Source organism: Babylonia areolata, chromosome 32 (assembly GCF_041734735.1).
Source record: "Babylonia areolata isolate BAREFJ2019XMU chromosome 32, ASM4173473v1, whole genome shotgun sequence".
NCBI classification, from domain to species: domain Eukaryota; kingdom Metazoa; phylum Mollusca; class Gastropoda; order Neogastropoda; family Buccinidae; genus Babylonia; species Babylonia areolata.
In genome coordinates this window covers 13,226,415-13,240,892 of record NC_134907.1, presented here as the reverse complement: position 1 = coordinate 13,240,892, position 14,478 = coordinate 13,226,415, and the positions used below count along the sequence as shown (strand labels likewise).

Below are 14,478 nucleotides of genomic sequence, written 5' to 3'. Positions count from 1 at the left end.
GTGGGGAGGAAGGGGGTGGGGATGGAAAAGGGGAAAGGAACTGGAGGGGGAGAGGGAGAGAGAGGTGGTTGATGATATATGAATTCTCTGCCCCTGTGGCCATGAAAATTGCCCAAAACAAAACGAGAGTGGCAGTTCTTGGTTGCTGCCCTGTATGTGAGACGGCTTACTGAACGGTAAGAAAGTGATGGCGTAAAAGGCTGTGTGACCATTAATCTTTTATCTCCCTTTTCAGATACAAAGGGAGAGCATGTACATCGTCACAGTGTCGAGCAACATCTTCAACAACACTGTTAACCAGGACCTTTCTCAGTGAGTTGTCTGTGTGTTTTGGGGTGGGGGGAGGGGTGGTTGTGGGTGTGTCGTGTGTCACTGTGTATGTGTCAATATCAACACTTCGAACTGGTGTTTGACGAGTCCTCTGTGTTCAGTAAGCCCTCTGTTCATGGGCTGCAACTCATGTTCACTCGTATACGCATGTTTTTTTTTTTTAACATATATGAATGTTTTTACCCCCGCCGTGTCGGCAGTCATGCTCCATTTTCAGTGGGGAGAGGGGTGCATGTTGGGTAGGTTCTTGTTTCCAAAACCCACTGAACGCTGACATGGATTATGGGATCTTTGAAGTGTGTATTCGATCTTCATCATGTGTATGCACACGAAGGGGGATCAGACACTAGCAGGTCTGCACATCTGTTGACCTTGGAGGTTGGAAAAATCTCCACCCTATACCCACCCACCAGGGGCCGTGACTGGGATTCGAACTTGGGGGACCCTCAGTTTGAAAGTCCAGCTAAAACAACCACTCGACCGTCGTTGACTGACCAAGTGCCCCATGTCACAGGTGGTTGCCAGACGCTCCAGCCATGCAGGATACCATGGACTCTATGGTCGGGAAAGCCTACACCTATGGTCGCACCTTCATCACTACAAAGGTAAGACATGCTTTGTTAGCGGTGATGATGATGATTATTTGTATTATCTTTTTAAGCCTTACACCTATGGTCGTACCTTCATCACTACAAAGGTAAGACATGCTTCGTTAGCGGTGATGATGATGATTATTTGTATTATCTTTTTAAGCCTGCACCTATGGTCGTACCTTTATCACTACAAAGGTAAGACATGCTTTGTTAGCGGTGATGATGATGATTATTTGTATTATCTTTTTAAGCCTACACCTATGGTCACACCTTCATCACCACAAAGGTAAGACATGCTTCGTTAGCGGTGATGATGATGATTATTTGTATTATCTTTTTAAGCCTGCACCTATGGTCGCATCTTTATCACTACAAAGGTAAGACATGCTTTGTTAGCGGTGATGATGATGATTATTTGTATTATCTTTTTAAGCCTTACACCTATGGTCGTACCTTCATCACTACAAAGGTAAGATATACTTCGTTAGCGGTGATGATGATGATTATTTGTATTATCTTTTTAAGCCTACACCTATGGTCGTACCTTCATCACTACAAAGGTAAGATATGCTTCGTTAGCGGTGATGATGATGATTATTTGTATTATCTTTTTAAGCCTACACCTATGGTCGTACCTTCATCACTGCAAAGGTGAGACATGCTTTGTCAGTGATGATGATGATTTTTTTTTTTTTTTCAAACATTCAAATTTTATATTATGACTGACATGTATTATGATGTTATTGTTATAATTATTGTTGTATATTATTTTATAAAATAGTAAACAACATTCAGATTTTATATCATGACAGACATTAATCAATGTTATTGTTATTTTAAAATATTTTTACATGTTTTATTTATTTGTATATTTTCTAAAATTGTTATATAATTTTATTATGTAACATTACATACAACAGTCAGATTTTATATCATGACAAACATCGATTGATATTGTTATTATATATTGATACTGCATTTGCTATGGAAAATGTTCAGTCTGGACTGGTGGAAAGAAGTACAGAATTTTGTTTGGTCACACTGATGGGAACTCTTGGCAGTAGTAGGTAAATGTTTGTTGAGGATGATGCTTTATGGCGATGGATGTTGGGCACAGGTGAGGGAGCTGCTGTCAGGTGACGAACACGCCAACGTCACTCAGGTGGAGACACAGGTGTTGGAGGTGTGGGACCAGGTGTATGACAAGTGGTTTTCTAAGGTAGGTTGTGTGTGTGTGTGTTAGTGTTTGTGTGTCTTTGTGTGTATATATGTGAGTCTGTATGTGTGCATTTGTGTGTGTGTGTGTGTGTGTGATTGAATGTGTGTGAGTGAGTGTGTGAGTGAGTGTGGGTGTGTTTGTGTGTCTTTGTGTGTGTATTTGTGTGCATATATGTGAGCCTGTGTGGGTGTGTATGTGGGTGTTAGTGTGTGTGCGTATGTTTGTGTGTGTGTGTGTGTGTGAGCGTTTGAGTCTGTGTAAGTGAGAGAGAGAGAGAGAGAGAGAGCTGTGAAGCCAACTATCCTGATTCGTTGCATTTGGTTCTAACTGGTCGCAAGTTGTTTCGACGTTATGCTGAAGTCAGATTTGTTCCGACATATTCATTTTCGGTCTTGTTCAGGTCACCCACCCGTTTTTTTGGTTGTAAAGCGCTTAGTAGTTTTGGTACTCAGGTGAATAGATTTTTTTTTTCATAGATTTTATTGTCATGAAACCATAAGGTTTATAAGACACAAGTGCAGTGGTAAATGAATGAACGAATGAAAAACACACATTTAATCAATCAGTTAATGCAGTAAATTGCAGCAGCATTCATAAACAAATTTTCCCAATCTTGTTTGTATATATTCATCATCTGTTAGCATCACCTGACTGGGGAATATGTCCTGTGTTATTCCAATTTTGAATATCCTTTAAAAATGGTTGCCTTAAGGTTTTATATTTAATACAATGATCAAGAAGATGGATTTCGTCTTCAGGATGTTACACAGGTGATGTATGGAGCACAGGTTCAGGTGGTAGCAGCCTCCCAAAACAGACTTTGACTTTGTTGTGGGTAATCATTAGTTTTCTCGAGGCCTGACTAAGCGTGTTGGGTTACGCTGCTGGTCATGCATCTGCTTGGCAGATGTGGTGTAGCGAATATGGATTTAATTACACATACTTAACCGTGACCCAGCTAGTGCAGACTCCGGCAGGGGTCTGACATTCCTGTCCTGTGCAAACTACTATCCGCCTATGTGGAGAAAACAAAACTATGGCCGATAACCTCCTGGAAGTAGGTAACCTCCCCTTTGTCCCGCTGGCTAGCGCCCTCTTTTTCCGGCAGCCATTATGACTCCTGTTTCCTTTTGACCGAATGCAGTGACACCTCCTTGAGCTACTGATACTGATACTGATGTGCCTTATTTTTCAGTCGATTGATACTTGTACTGAAAAAATGACTGATTGAATTAACATTTTTGTTATTTATACAGCACTGAGAGATACTGCTCACTTTCACATAGGTGCAGATATCCATGTCACAAGATTTCAGTTATACGTACTCTGAAAAATGACGTTGTTTTATGTTGCACTCAGTCAGTGTTACTTCTAGATTAGCAGCATTTAGCATGTAAATTCTTCCTTTTCTGTGATGTGCAAGTTGTATACCCATTGTTCTATGCTATGATGCTATCATTTTCCTGTTTTTCATCTTTTTTTCTGTTTTGTTTCTGTTACGTTTGTTGTTGTTGTTGTTGTTGTTTATTGTTGTAGTATTAGTTGTACCTTGATTATTATTGTTATTATTTTTTATTTCATTATTATCATTATCATTATTACTAGCATTATTACTACTACTATTGTTATCATTGTTGTTACTGCTGTCATCACCATTACTACTGTCATTGTTATTGTCAACATTAATTGATTGATTGAATGATTGGTTGAGTAGTCAGTTAATTAATCTTTTCTTCTTCATCTTTTTTATTTTATTTGAAAACGTTGGGTATTTCATACGGTTGCTTTGAGTTGTATACATATCTTTTGCAAAATTAAGATAAATAAATGAAAGGCCAGTCTAGCATTCCAAGGAGTAGAGTCCAGGGGGTAGAATTTGACGTCATGTTTGTAGGGTATTTTTGTTTGTTCATTTGTTCATACGATTGCTTTGTCTTGTATACATATCTTTTGTGCAAAATTTAGAATAAAATAAAATAAAGGTCGGACTAGCATTCCAAGCGATAAGAGTCCAGGGGTGTAGAATTTAGCATCATGTTCGTTGGGTATTTCTGTTCGTTCACACAGTTGCTTTGTCTTGTATACATTGTCTTTTGCAAAATTGAAATAAAATGAATAAATATCTAAACAAAGGTCTGGCCAGCATTGCAAGGGAGAGAGAGTCCTGGAGGGTAGAAGTTGTTTTTGGACTGGGATTGAGGTCGCTCGCTTCCCATTCCCTTGGTACTAATAGCCACCGTCACCAGATTGTCTGCCACTTTCAGAACGCCACCTCCAAAGCGCCGGCGTTGAGCATGCCGGAAGTGGGGGACGTGTGGGCATTGTGGGACATGATGTCGCACGGTCAGCTGCTGAACACCAGCAAGATCACTGCTTTCGCCCAGGAGAACGTTGGAACCTTTGTTTCGGTGAGTGAGTGAGTGGTTCAGGCAGCTGCTCTGGCACAGAAAATGGCAGCCGGGTGGGGGTGGTTTCCAAAACCAGGAAGTGTGTGGAATCCATGGGAATGTTGTTTTTTTTATGTAAGATTCTGTAAACTGCTTTATGGGGAAATAAAAAATCTGTTGCTGTGTGTGGCAGTATTCGTTATTTTTATTGGTACTTCGTTCGTGGGCTGCGACTCCCACGTTCACTAGTATACACCTCTCTCTCTCTCTCTCTCTCTCTCTCCCAATTTATTCCCCCCAAATATTATGTAAATCCATGCTTGTTTCGGTTATGTTTATTAATGGCATCTAACGATGAAAACACCATACGTAGTTTTGCTATGTATCTTTATAAAGCACTGCAATTAAGAGAGACGCTCATTTCTTAGATTCACTGATAGTTTGTTGTGAATGACGTTGTATTGTTTATATTACCAATTGCAATGACACATGTAAAACTGTTATTACCCCCTATTCATATGGGGCTATGGCCTTAATTGAATAAACCATCTCTCTCTCTCTCTCTCTCTCTCTCTCTCTATATATATATATATATATATATATATATATATATATATTTATATATGTATAATTATTCACGCACACATATGACAAATAACTGTGACATACAGGTGTTGGAGTCAGTGTGGTCGGTGATCCGCAGCAACATGACACTGGTTCTGTCCATCCTTATCTCTCTCTCTCTTTCTCTCTGTCTCTCTCTCTAGATATATATATATATATATATATATATATAATTATACACACACACATATGACAAATAACTGTGACATACAGGTGTTGGAGTCAGTGTGGTCGGTGATCCGCAGCAACATGACACTGGTTCTGTCCATCCTGACCTCCACTCTCTCCATCGTCTTTGGGGGAGGGACCGCCATCCTCAACTTTGTCGTGTCTGCTGTGAGTAGCTTTGACATTTTTTTCTTTCTTTTTATTTCTTTAAATTTTTTATTTCAAATGCCTTATTTTCTGTGTCGTCAAAAAATTATTCTCTCTGTGCACACACAAAAACAACAAACCATATATAATTTGATGTATTTCACACAGTGCATTTTGGGTCATACAGAAAATGAAGGTTAAAGAGGGATCTGCAAAAAGACATTCAAACAGACCATTTCACAACCACCCTCTTTATATTACAGGCCATTTAACGACCACCTTGTTTGTGTCTACAGGCCATTTAATGACCATCTTGTTTGTGTTTACAGGCCATTTAACGACCATCTTGTTTGTGTCTACAGGCCATTTAATGACCATCTCGTTTGTGTCTACAGGCCATTTAATGACCACCTTTGTGTCCACAGGCCATTTAATGACCACCATGTTTGTGTCTACAGGCCATTTAATAACCATCTTGGATATTTTCGAAGCCATTTAATGACAACCCTGTTTGTGTTACAGTCAATTTGATAACCACCCAGTTAATGTCTACAGGCCATTTAATGACAACCCTGTTTGTGTTACAGTCAATTTGATAACCACCCAGTTAATGTCTACAGGCCATTTAATGACCACCCTGTTTGTGTCCACAGGCCATTTAATAACCACCCCGTCGGTGTTTGTGTTGCAGGCCATTTTCCTGACGACGTTGTTCTACCTGCTGGCGTTCAGCGGCAGTCAGTACAAACCTGTGGAGTTCTTCACGGCCATGAGCCCCTCCCTGGGCTCCTTGACCACTCCCCCTGCCTCTGGCTCCGCCTCCTCCTCCTCCACTGGCAGTCGCTTTGGGCAGGCCGTGGAACAGGCCATCAGGTTGGCAAGTGTGTGTGTGTGTGTGTGTGTGTACGTGCACTGGCAAGCAGGCATGTGTGTGTGTGTGTGCATGAGGCTGGGCACGGGCATGTGTGTGAGAGAGAGCGAGAGAGGAAACCACTTCATTGAGGCTTGTGATCAAGGAAAACAAGTGCAGGTTCGAGAATATTGTCATGCTGTAGTATAGTGAATTCTATTTCATAGTGTCGTGTTTGATTGAGTTTGTATTGTCTTGTATTGTTCTGAGTTGTATTGAGTTGTGTTGTGTCATACTGACTTCTATTGTGTTGTATCGCATTGCAAGTTATTTCATTACTATTTCTCACAGTTACTTTCTCTTAGTGAAGTTCACGCTGCTATCCCCAGGAGAGCATGTTGCCATAGTGCATATGTATATATGTATGTATATATGTGTGTGTGTGTATATGTATATGCCTAGAAAATTGTGTACCAACCAGAGTGGAGAGCATGTTTGTGCAGCACCACCCATATAAACATATAGTGGAGTGATGGCCTAGAGGTAACACGTCTGCCTAGGAAGCGAGAAAATCTGAGTGCGCTGGTTCGAATCACAGCTCAGCCGCCGATATTTTCTCCCCCTCCATTAGACCTTGAGTGGTGGTCTGGACACTAGTCATTCGGATGAGACAATAAACCGAGGTCCCGTGTGCAGCATGCACTTAGCGCACGTAAAGGAACCCACGGCAACAAAAGGGTTGTTCCTGGCAAAATTCTGTAGAGAAATCCACTTCAGTAGGAAAAACAAATCAAAAAAAAAAAAAACTGCACGCAGGAAAAAATACAGCCCGAATTTTACACAGAGAAATCTGTTGTGATAAAAAGAAATACAAAGAAAGTAAACTACAAAATATATATGTAAATATGCCTAGAAAATTGTGTACCTATCAGAGTGGATTTCTTCCACAGAATCTTGCCAGAAGACAACATGTTTGTGTACAAAGTGTGTGCTGCCTATGGGACCTCAGTTTATGGCCTCTTCCGAATGACTAGACACTGTTTGATTTTCCAGTCTTCTTCTTCTGCGTTGGTGGGCTGCAACTCCCACGTTCACTCGTATGCACACGAGTGGGCTTTTACGTGTATGACCGTTTTTACCCCGCCATGTAGGCAGCCATATTCCGTTTTTGGGGGTGATTTTCCAGTCAACCTTGGGGAGAAAGGGCGAGATCGGGAATCAAACCCAGACTCTCACAGACCCTGTATTGGCAGATGAGCGTCTCAACCATACTGCCACCTACCTCACGCTAAGGATATTAATGGTAACACTGATGATGATTAAGATGATGCAAATAAATGTGTGATTATTAGAATGAAAAATCAATTTCATGTGCCTGTGGTGATGTGTGTATGTGTGTAAAAGAGCACCATGATGATTGTGTTCTATGTGCAGTGGGGTGTTCATGGCATCACTGAAGATGTCGGCGTTCTACGGCCTGTGGACATGGCTGGTACACCTGGTCTTTGGTCTGGACATTGTCTTCATCCCCTCAGGTAAAAACACTTCTTACTGCTACCCCCTCCACCCCTCCTCTCCTCCACACACACACACACACACACACACACACACACACTCTCACACTCTTACATTTACTCTTACGCTCACACACACACATACACTCTCTCTCTCTCTCTCTCTCTCTCTCTCTCACTCTCCCTCTTTCTCACTCACTCACACACACATAACCCCCACACACACATACATATGGAAGAAATAGATGTGGATTAATAGAAGACTCAGTGTATGGAGTGAAGGGCGTTGGTTATGAACATACTGCTTGGAAAAGGAAATGTTTTTAGACTGGCTTTAAAACAGTATGAGTGAGGGACAGTGACAGATCTGAAAAGAAAAGTCATTGAATTCCAGGTTTTAATTACACATACTTAACTGTGACCCACTAGTGCAGACTCCGGCAGGGGTCTGACATTCCTGTCCTGTGCAAACTACTATCCGCCTCTGCGGAGAAAACGAAAGTAGCTACGGCTGATAACCTCCTGGAAGTAGGTGACCTCCCCTTTGCCACCCTGACTAGCGCCCTCTTTTTCCGGCAGCCATTATGACAGATGTTCTTGTGCTCTTCATACGGCTAAGTTTTTTTTTTTGTATTTTCTGAATTCCAGGTATTAATTGTGTGTGTGTGGTCCCTTCGATGTTCATCATTTTGACAAACATTTGCAAACAGTTTTTGTGTGTGTGGTCCTTTTGATGTTCACCATTCTGACAAACAGTAACAAACAATTTCAGCATTAGCGGCAGTCTTCGCTGCAATACCGTTCGTCGGGGCGTACTGGGCGTGCATTCCAGGCGTGGTTGACCTGTGGCTGGTTCAGGGTCAAGGTCTGGCGGCCATCGGATGTCTCCTGGCCCACATGGCGCCTGCCTACGTCGTTGACACCGCCATCTACAGCGAGATCAAAGAGTGAGGGGGGTGTGGGGGTGCTTCAGAGATGGAAGGTGTTGGGTGGGGGTGTGGGGGGGTGCAGGGTTGTTGTGTATGGGATTGAATGGGACCGTGTTGGGTCCTGTACTGCTTCTGTTGTTGGATTCCCCCTCTCTCACTCTCCTTTTTTTTTTTCTTTTTTTTTTGGTCTTTCTATGTCTGTCTCTCCTTCTTTCTGTCTTCCTCCTTCCTTCTATTTCTCACACTTTCTCCCTCTCCTTCTCTCACTCTGTCTCTCTCTCTCTCCTTCTCTTTCTCACACTTTCTCCCTCTCATTCTGTCACTCTCTCTGTCTCTCTCTCTCTCCTCTTTCTCACACTTTCTCCCTCTCCTTCTGTCACTCTCTCTGTCTCTCTCTCTCTCCTCTTTCTCACACTTTCTCCCTCTCCTTCACTCACTCTCTGTCTCTCTCTCTCCTCTTTCTCACACTTTCTCCCTCTCCTTCTCTCACTCTCTCTGTCTCTCTCTCTCCTTCTCTTTCTCACACTTTCTCCCTCTCCTTCTCTCACTCTCTCTGTCTCTCTCTCTCTCCTTCTCTTTCTCTCTCCTCTTTCTCACACTTTCTCCCTCTCCTTCTCTCTCTCCTTCTCACACTTTCTCCCTCTCCTTCTCTCACTCTCTCTGTCTCTCTCTCTCTCCTTCTCTTTCTCACACTTTCTCCCTCTCCTTCTCTCACTCTTTCTGTCTCTCTCTCTCTCCTTTTTCTCACACTTTCTCCCTCTCCTTATCTCACTCTCTCTGTCTCTCCTTCTCTTTCTCACACTTTCTCCCTCTCCTTATCTCACTCTCTCTGTCTCTCTCCTTCTCTTTCTCACACTTTCTCTCACTCTCTCTCCTCCTTTTTCTCTCTTTTATCTCTGTCTCCCTGCCTGGCACCCTACATCCCTTCTCTCCTTTTCTCACTCTCACCCTCTCTGTCCATCTCTCTCCATCTTTTCTCTCTCTCTTTCCCCTTTCTGCCATACCCCTCCCTCTCTCCCACCCCTTCATGAGGGGCCTTTTTAAAAATAAATCATCCGAATCCGAATCCAAACCCCCCCCCTCTCTCTCTCACCTTTTCTCACTCTCTCCTCCCCTCTCTCTCATTCTCACTCCTTCCCTCTCCCTCTCTCTTTTATTCATTCATTTTTTCAACCCCTCTCTCTATCCAGGGGACACCCATTCCTGGCTGGCTTGGCCATCGCTGGAGGGATGTACTGTATGGGACTGGAGGGGGCCATACTGGGTCCCATACTGCCCTGCTGCCCAATCTTCTCTCTCTCATTCTTCTTTTCTTTCTCTCTCTCTGTGTCTCTCTCCGAGTCTCTCCTCTCAGTGTTTCTCACACCTTCTCCCTCTCTTTCTCTCGCACAACCTCTCTTTCTTGCTTTCCCTCCATCCTCACTCACTCCATCCTTCTCTCCCCTCTCTTTGTCACATGCTCTCCCTCTCTTTCTTACCCACTCCCTCTGTTTCTTACTTTCTTTTTCTCTATTTCTCTCTCCCTCCTCTTTCTCACACTCTCTCTCTCTCTCACTTTCCCCGTCACTTTCTCTCATTTTCTCTCTCTCTCTCTCCCATTCTCCTTTTTGCTCCCTCTTTTATCTCTCCCTACACCCCCTCTCTCCTTTTCTCACTCTTTGCCCCCATTGGTCCATCCCTCCCAGTCTTTTCTCTCTCTAACCCGCCTTTCCTCCTTACCCCCCTCTCTCTCTCTCCCATCCCATAATGAGGGGCCATGGCCTTTTTTGAATGAACCATCCGAATCCGGAAACCCCCCCTCTCTCTCTCTCTCCGTTTCTCACTCTCTCCTCCCCTCTCTCTCATTCTCACTCCTTCCCTCTCTCTCTCTCTCTTTATTCATTCATTTTTTCAACCCCTCTCTCTATCCAGGGGACACCCATTCCTGACTGGCTTGGCCATCGCAGGAGGGATGTACTGTATGGGACTGGAGGGGGCCATACTGGGTCCCATACTGCTCTGCTGCCTCATCGTCCTCATCAACATGTACGGCAGCATGCTGCGCAGCGACACGCCCACCTCAGGTCAGTCTGTCGGTCTGTCGTTGCCCTGACGATGATCGTCGTGGCGATTTTCTGTTTGTTTGTTAGTTATAGTCGTTTCGGCTTTCTGGCAGTTCTTGGCACGAGGCTCTTAACGTTGTTTGCCATGGGCGGAAGTATTTGTTCTATGATACGGATTTCCTTATGTGCCATGTTGGTGATTTTTTTTTTCTTTTTCTTTTTTTTAAAATTATTTTTCTTCATTTTTACTTTGTTTTGGTATTGAGACACACGTTTAGAGCCCGGCCGCAGACTTATCAGTATTTTCAAAATCAGTCACTCCCACGCATGGCTTCAGCATTCTCCAGATCCAAGCTGTTTAAGTTGCTGAATTCTCAGTGTCGGAATGCTCTGGAATAAGTGCTTGCAAGTGTAAGGCCTTGTGCTTGACTGGTAATTTTTACGGTCACACACACACACACACACACACACAGAAGATGCACACCATGATCACAGAAGAGGAAAAAGAAAAGTCACATGCATAGCTTTCTGTAGATCTTCTTCTTCTGCGTTCGTGGGCTTGAACTCCCACGTTCACTTGTATATACGCGAGTGGGCTTTTTACGTGTATGACCGTTTTTACCCCGCCATGTAGGCAGCCATACTCCGCTTTCGGGGGTGTGCATGCTGGGTATGTTCTTGTTTCCATAACCCACCGAACGCTGACATGGATTACAGGATCTTTAACGTGTGTATTTGATCTTCTGCTTGCGTATACACACGAAGGGGGTTCAGGCACTGGCAGGTCTGCACATACGTTGACCTGGGAGATTGTAAAAATCTCCACCCTTTACCCACCAGGCGCCGTCACCGTGATTCGAACCCGGGACCCTCAGATCGAAAGTTCAACGCTTTAACCATTCGGCTATGGCGCCCGTCGTTTCTGTAGATCAGGGCACAAGAATGAGGCGTGTTTGGAGTGATTCAGTGAGATGCGGCTTTAGGGGCCTGGTGTTTGTGGCTCTCTGATCGGCTTGGTTTGGTTAGACTGACTTCAGTTAGCTTTGATTTGATGATTTAATGTGCATTCATGAGTTTGTTTGGTTTATCCATGCCTGTGTGCATATTGTTTGGGTGTTTTTTTCCCCCCGAAGTCTTAGTGATGTGCTTATTGTTTTGTTTTGTTTGTTTTGTTTATGAATGTGCGTATTGTTTTTTATTCATTTGTGTTTTTTTTTGTTTTATTTATTGATGTGCACATTGTTTTACCTACTTGCGGTTTGTTTGTTGATGTACACATTGTTTTATTTGTTTGTGGTAATTTACTGTGCATATCATTTGATTTTTTAATGATATATTATTTATTGACATTCATATTAGCAGCTTTGTATACCTTTCATTTATTGATATGTATATTGTTTGATTTTTTTTTTTTTTTTTTTTTTTTTTGGTGTTGCATTTATTAGTGTTTAATGTTATAAATGTAGATATTGTTTATTCATGTTTTATTTAATACTGAGCATGTTTTATTTATGCATGATGTTTATTTGATAATGCACATAATAGTTTGCTTTATTTATGTACATGGGAGGTTGCTTATTTATTTATGTGCATGTCTCATTTATTTGCATACTTGTTTCATTGAGTTTATGTACATGTGAGCAACACATTAAATTTCAGTAGGGCATTTGAGCAGGTGGGGAGGGGGGTGGGGGTATGGCTGGGGGAGGTTGGGGGGGGGGGTTCCAAGCATATTTATTTCCATTTTTATACGACAGAAGTGGCAGTTTTCCCCCTTTTATTTCTCATGTGTGTGGTGTGTTTGCATGAATCCAAGCGTGTGAGCTGTGGCAAGATAAGTTTTTTTAAGTTGCGTCATGTGTTTGTGTCTTTGTAGAAAAATTCATTTGTAACTGAAGTGTTTATCTGTGGAGGCACTTACTCTCACTGGCTTGAAAATGTAGAACAGGTCATGGTTGCGTAAGAGGTCTCTGTGGCGCTAAGTTTGCTTTGCATTTTTAAGGTATTTGCTAGGTCTGTGGAATTAGCATATACTTTCTTCTTCTTCTTCTTCTTCTGCGTTCGTGGGCTGCAACTCCTACATTCACTTGTGGGCTTTTACGTGTATGACCGTTTTTACCCCGCCATGTAGGCAGCCATACTCCGTTTTCGGGGGTGTGCATGCTGGGTATGTTCTTGTTTCCGTAACCCACCGAACGCTGACATGGATTACAGGATCTTTAACGTGCGTATTTGATCTTCTGCTTGCATATACACACGAAGGGGGTTGAGGCACTAGCAGGTCTGCACATATGTCGACCTGGGAGATTGTAAAAATCTCCACCCTTTACCCACCAGGCGCCGTCACCGTGATTCGAACCCGGGACCCTCAGATCGACAGTCCAACGCTTTAACCACTCGGCTATTGCGCCCGTCGTATACTTTGGAACATTTGTAACGCTAAGCAAAGTTAGCACTGCTGAAAGTGTTTATGCCACCCAGCCCATGTGAAGGTTGTGATGTATGTGCCCTCTTGGTGTTTTGGATGTCAGAGTGGGTGGTATTTCTGTTCTTCATATTGAATTAGCTCCCTTAAAAAAAAAAAAAAAGTCTTGAAATCTCATTGATTTATTACTTTGTTCCAATACCTTTACTTCGTTATTTCAGAAGATTTTTTTGTTTAATGTGTATTTAGTCATTTATTTATATTTTATCACGTTTATTCAAATTCCTTCAAAAGATTTTTTTTTTTAAATTTGTATTTCATCATTATTTGATCATGTCTATTCAAATATCATTAGTTAATTATTTCAAAGTGTTTTGGTTTTTCGTCATTTGTTTACCATTTTATCACCCTTATTCAAATACCTTTAATAAACTCTTTCAGAAGATTTGCATTTCCTCATTTATTTGTTATTTTATCATGTTTATTCAAATACCTTTACTTAATGATTCAAAAGAATTTTTTGTTTCATTTGTATTTTGTCATTCATTTATCATTTTAACACATTTATTCAAAGACCTTTGATTCTTTCTTGATATGAAATTATCAGCTATTTAATAGTTTATCACATTTATGCATATGCCATTACTTATTTATATTAGTATTTATTGGGGGGGGGGGGGGGGGGGCGGTTGTGATTTTTTTGTTTATATTTCGAAATATTTTCTTCTCTCTCTGTGTGTCTGAAGACGTACACTTGTGGTCCTGTTATGAGTCAGGTAACGTAAGCGGTGAAAACTTATGACGTCTGTCTCTGAGCGTGACTGTTTTTTTGTCGGTGACGTGAATAATCCTGACAGAGCGGCTGGTGTCTTGAATGTATCGCTGTCATCTTTCTTCTTCCTCCTTCACTGCACAGTCTATGGCTGATTTCGCGCTGGTTGTGTTTTTTATCTTCTGCATGTGTGCACACATGAACAGGATTTAGGGACTGGATGGTATGCTGTATGGAGATGGGGTGGAAAATATCCACCCTTAACCCCTTGTTCCATAGTTTGTATTTTGTACATTCATGGCATGACATCAAAAGAACGGAAATGAACCTGTATTTCGTATATTCATGGCATGACATCAAAAGAACGGAAATGAACCTGTATTTCGTATATTCATGGCATGACATCAAAAGAACGGAAATGAACCTGTATTTCGTATATTCATGGCATGACATCAAAAGAACGGAAATGAACCTGTAT

At 42.0% G+C, this 14,478-nt stretch overlaps 1 protein-coding gene across 5 annotated transcripts in view; it reads left to right on the top strand.

Moving 5' to 3' along the window:
* LOC143276711 (transmembrane protein 245-like) overlaps window positions 1–14,478 on the top strand; it is a 40,010-nt gene that overhangs the window by 7,450 nt on the left and 18,082 nt on the right. For 3 of the 5 annotated variants that reach the window (XM_076581358.1, XM_076581356.1, XM_076581357.1), the window contains exons 7-15: window positions 236–312; window positions 845–935; window positions 2,041–2,142; window positions 4,407–4,550; window positions 5,367–5,489; window positions 6,160–6,341; window positions 7,753–7,853; window positions 8,605–8,779; window positions 10,673–10,824. In XM_076581358.1, coding sequence (XP_076437473.1) covers window positions 236–312; window positions 845–935; window positions 2,041–2,142; window positions 4,407–4,550; window positions 5,367–5,489; window positions 6,160–6,341; window positions 7,753–7,853; window positions 8,605–8,779; window positions 10,673–10,824 — 1,147 coding nt within the window. Of the gene's footprint in view, window positions 1–235; window positions 313–844; window positions 936–2,040; window positions 2,143–4,406; window positions 4,551–5,366; window positions 5,490–6,159; window positions 6,342–7,752; window positions 7,854–8,604; window positions 8,780–10,672; window positions 10,825–13,974; window positions 14,005–14,478 lie in introns of all 5 variants that reach the window. The other 2 variants (XM_076581354.1, XM_076581355.1) reach the window with 1 other exon arrangement.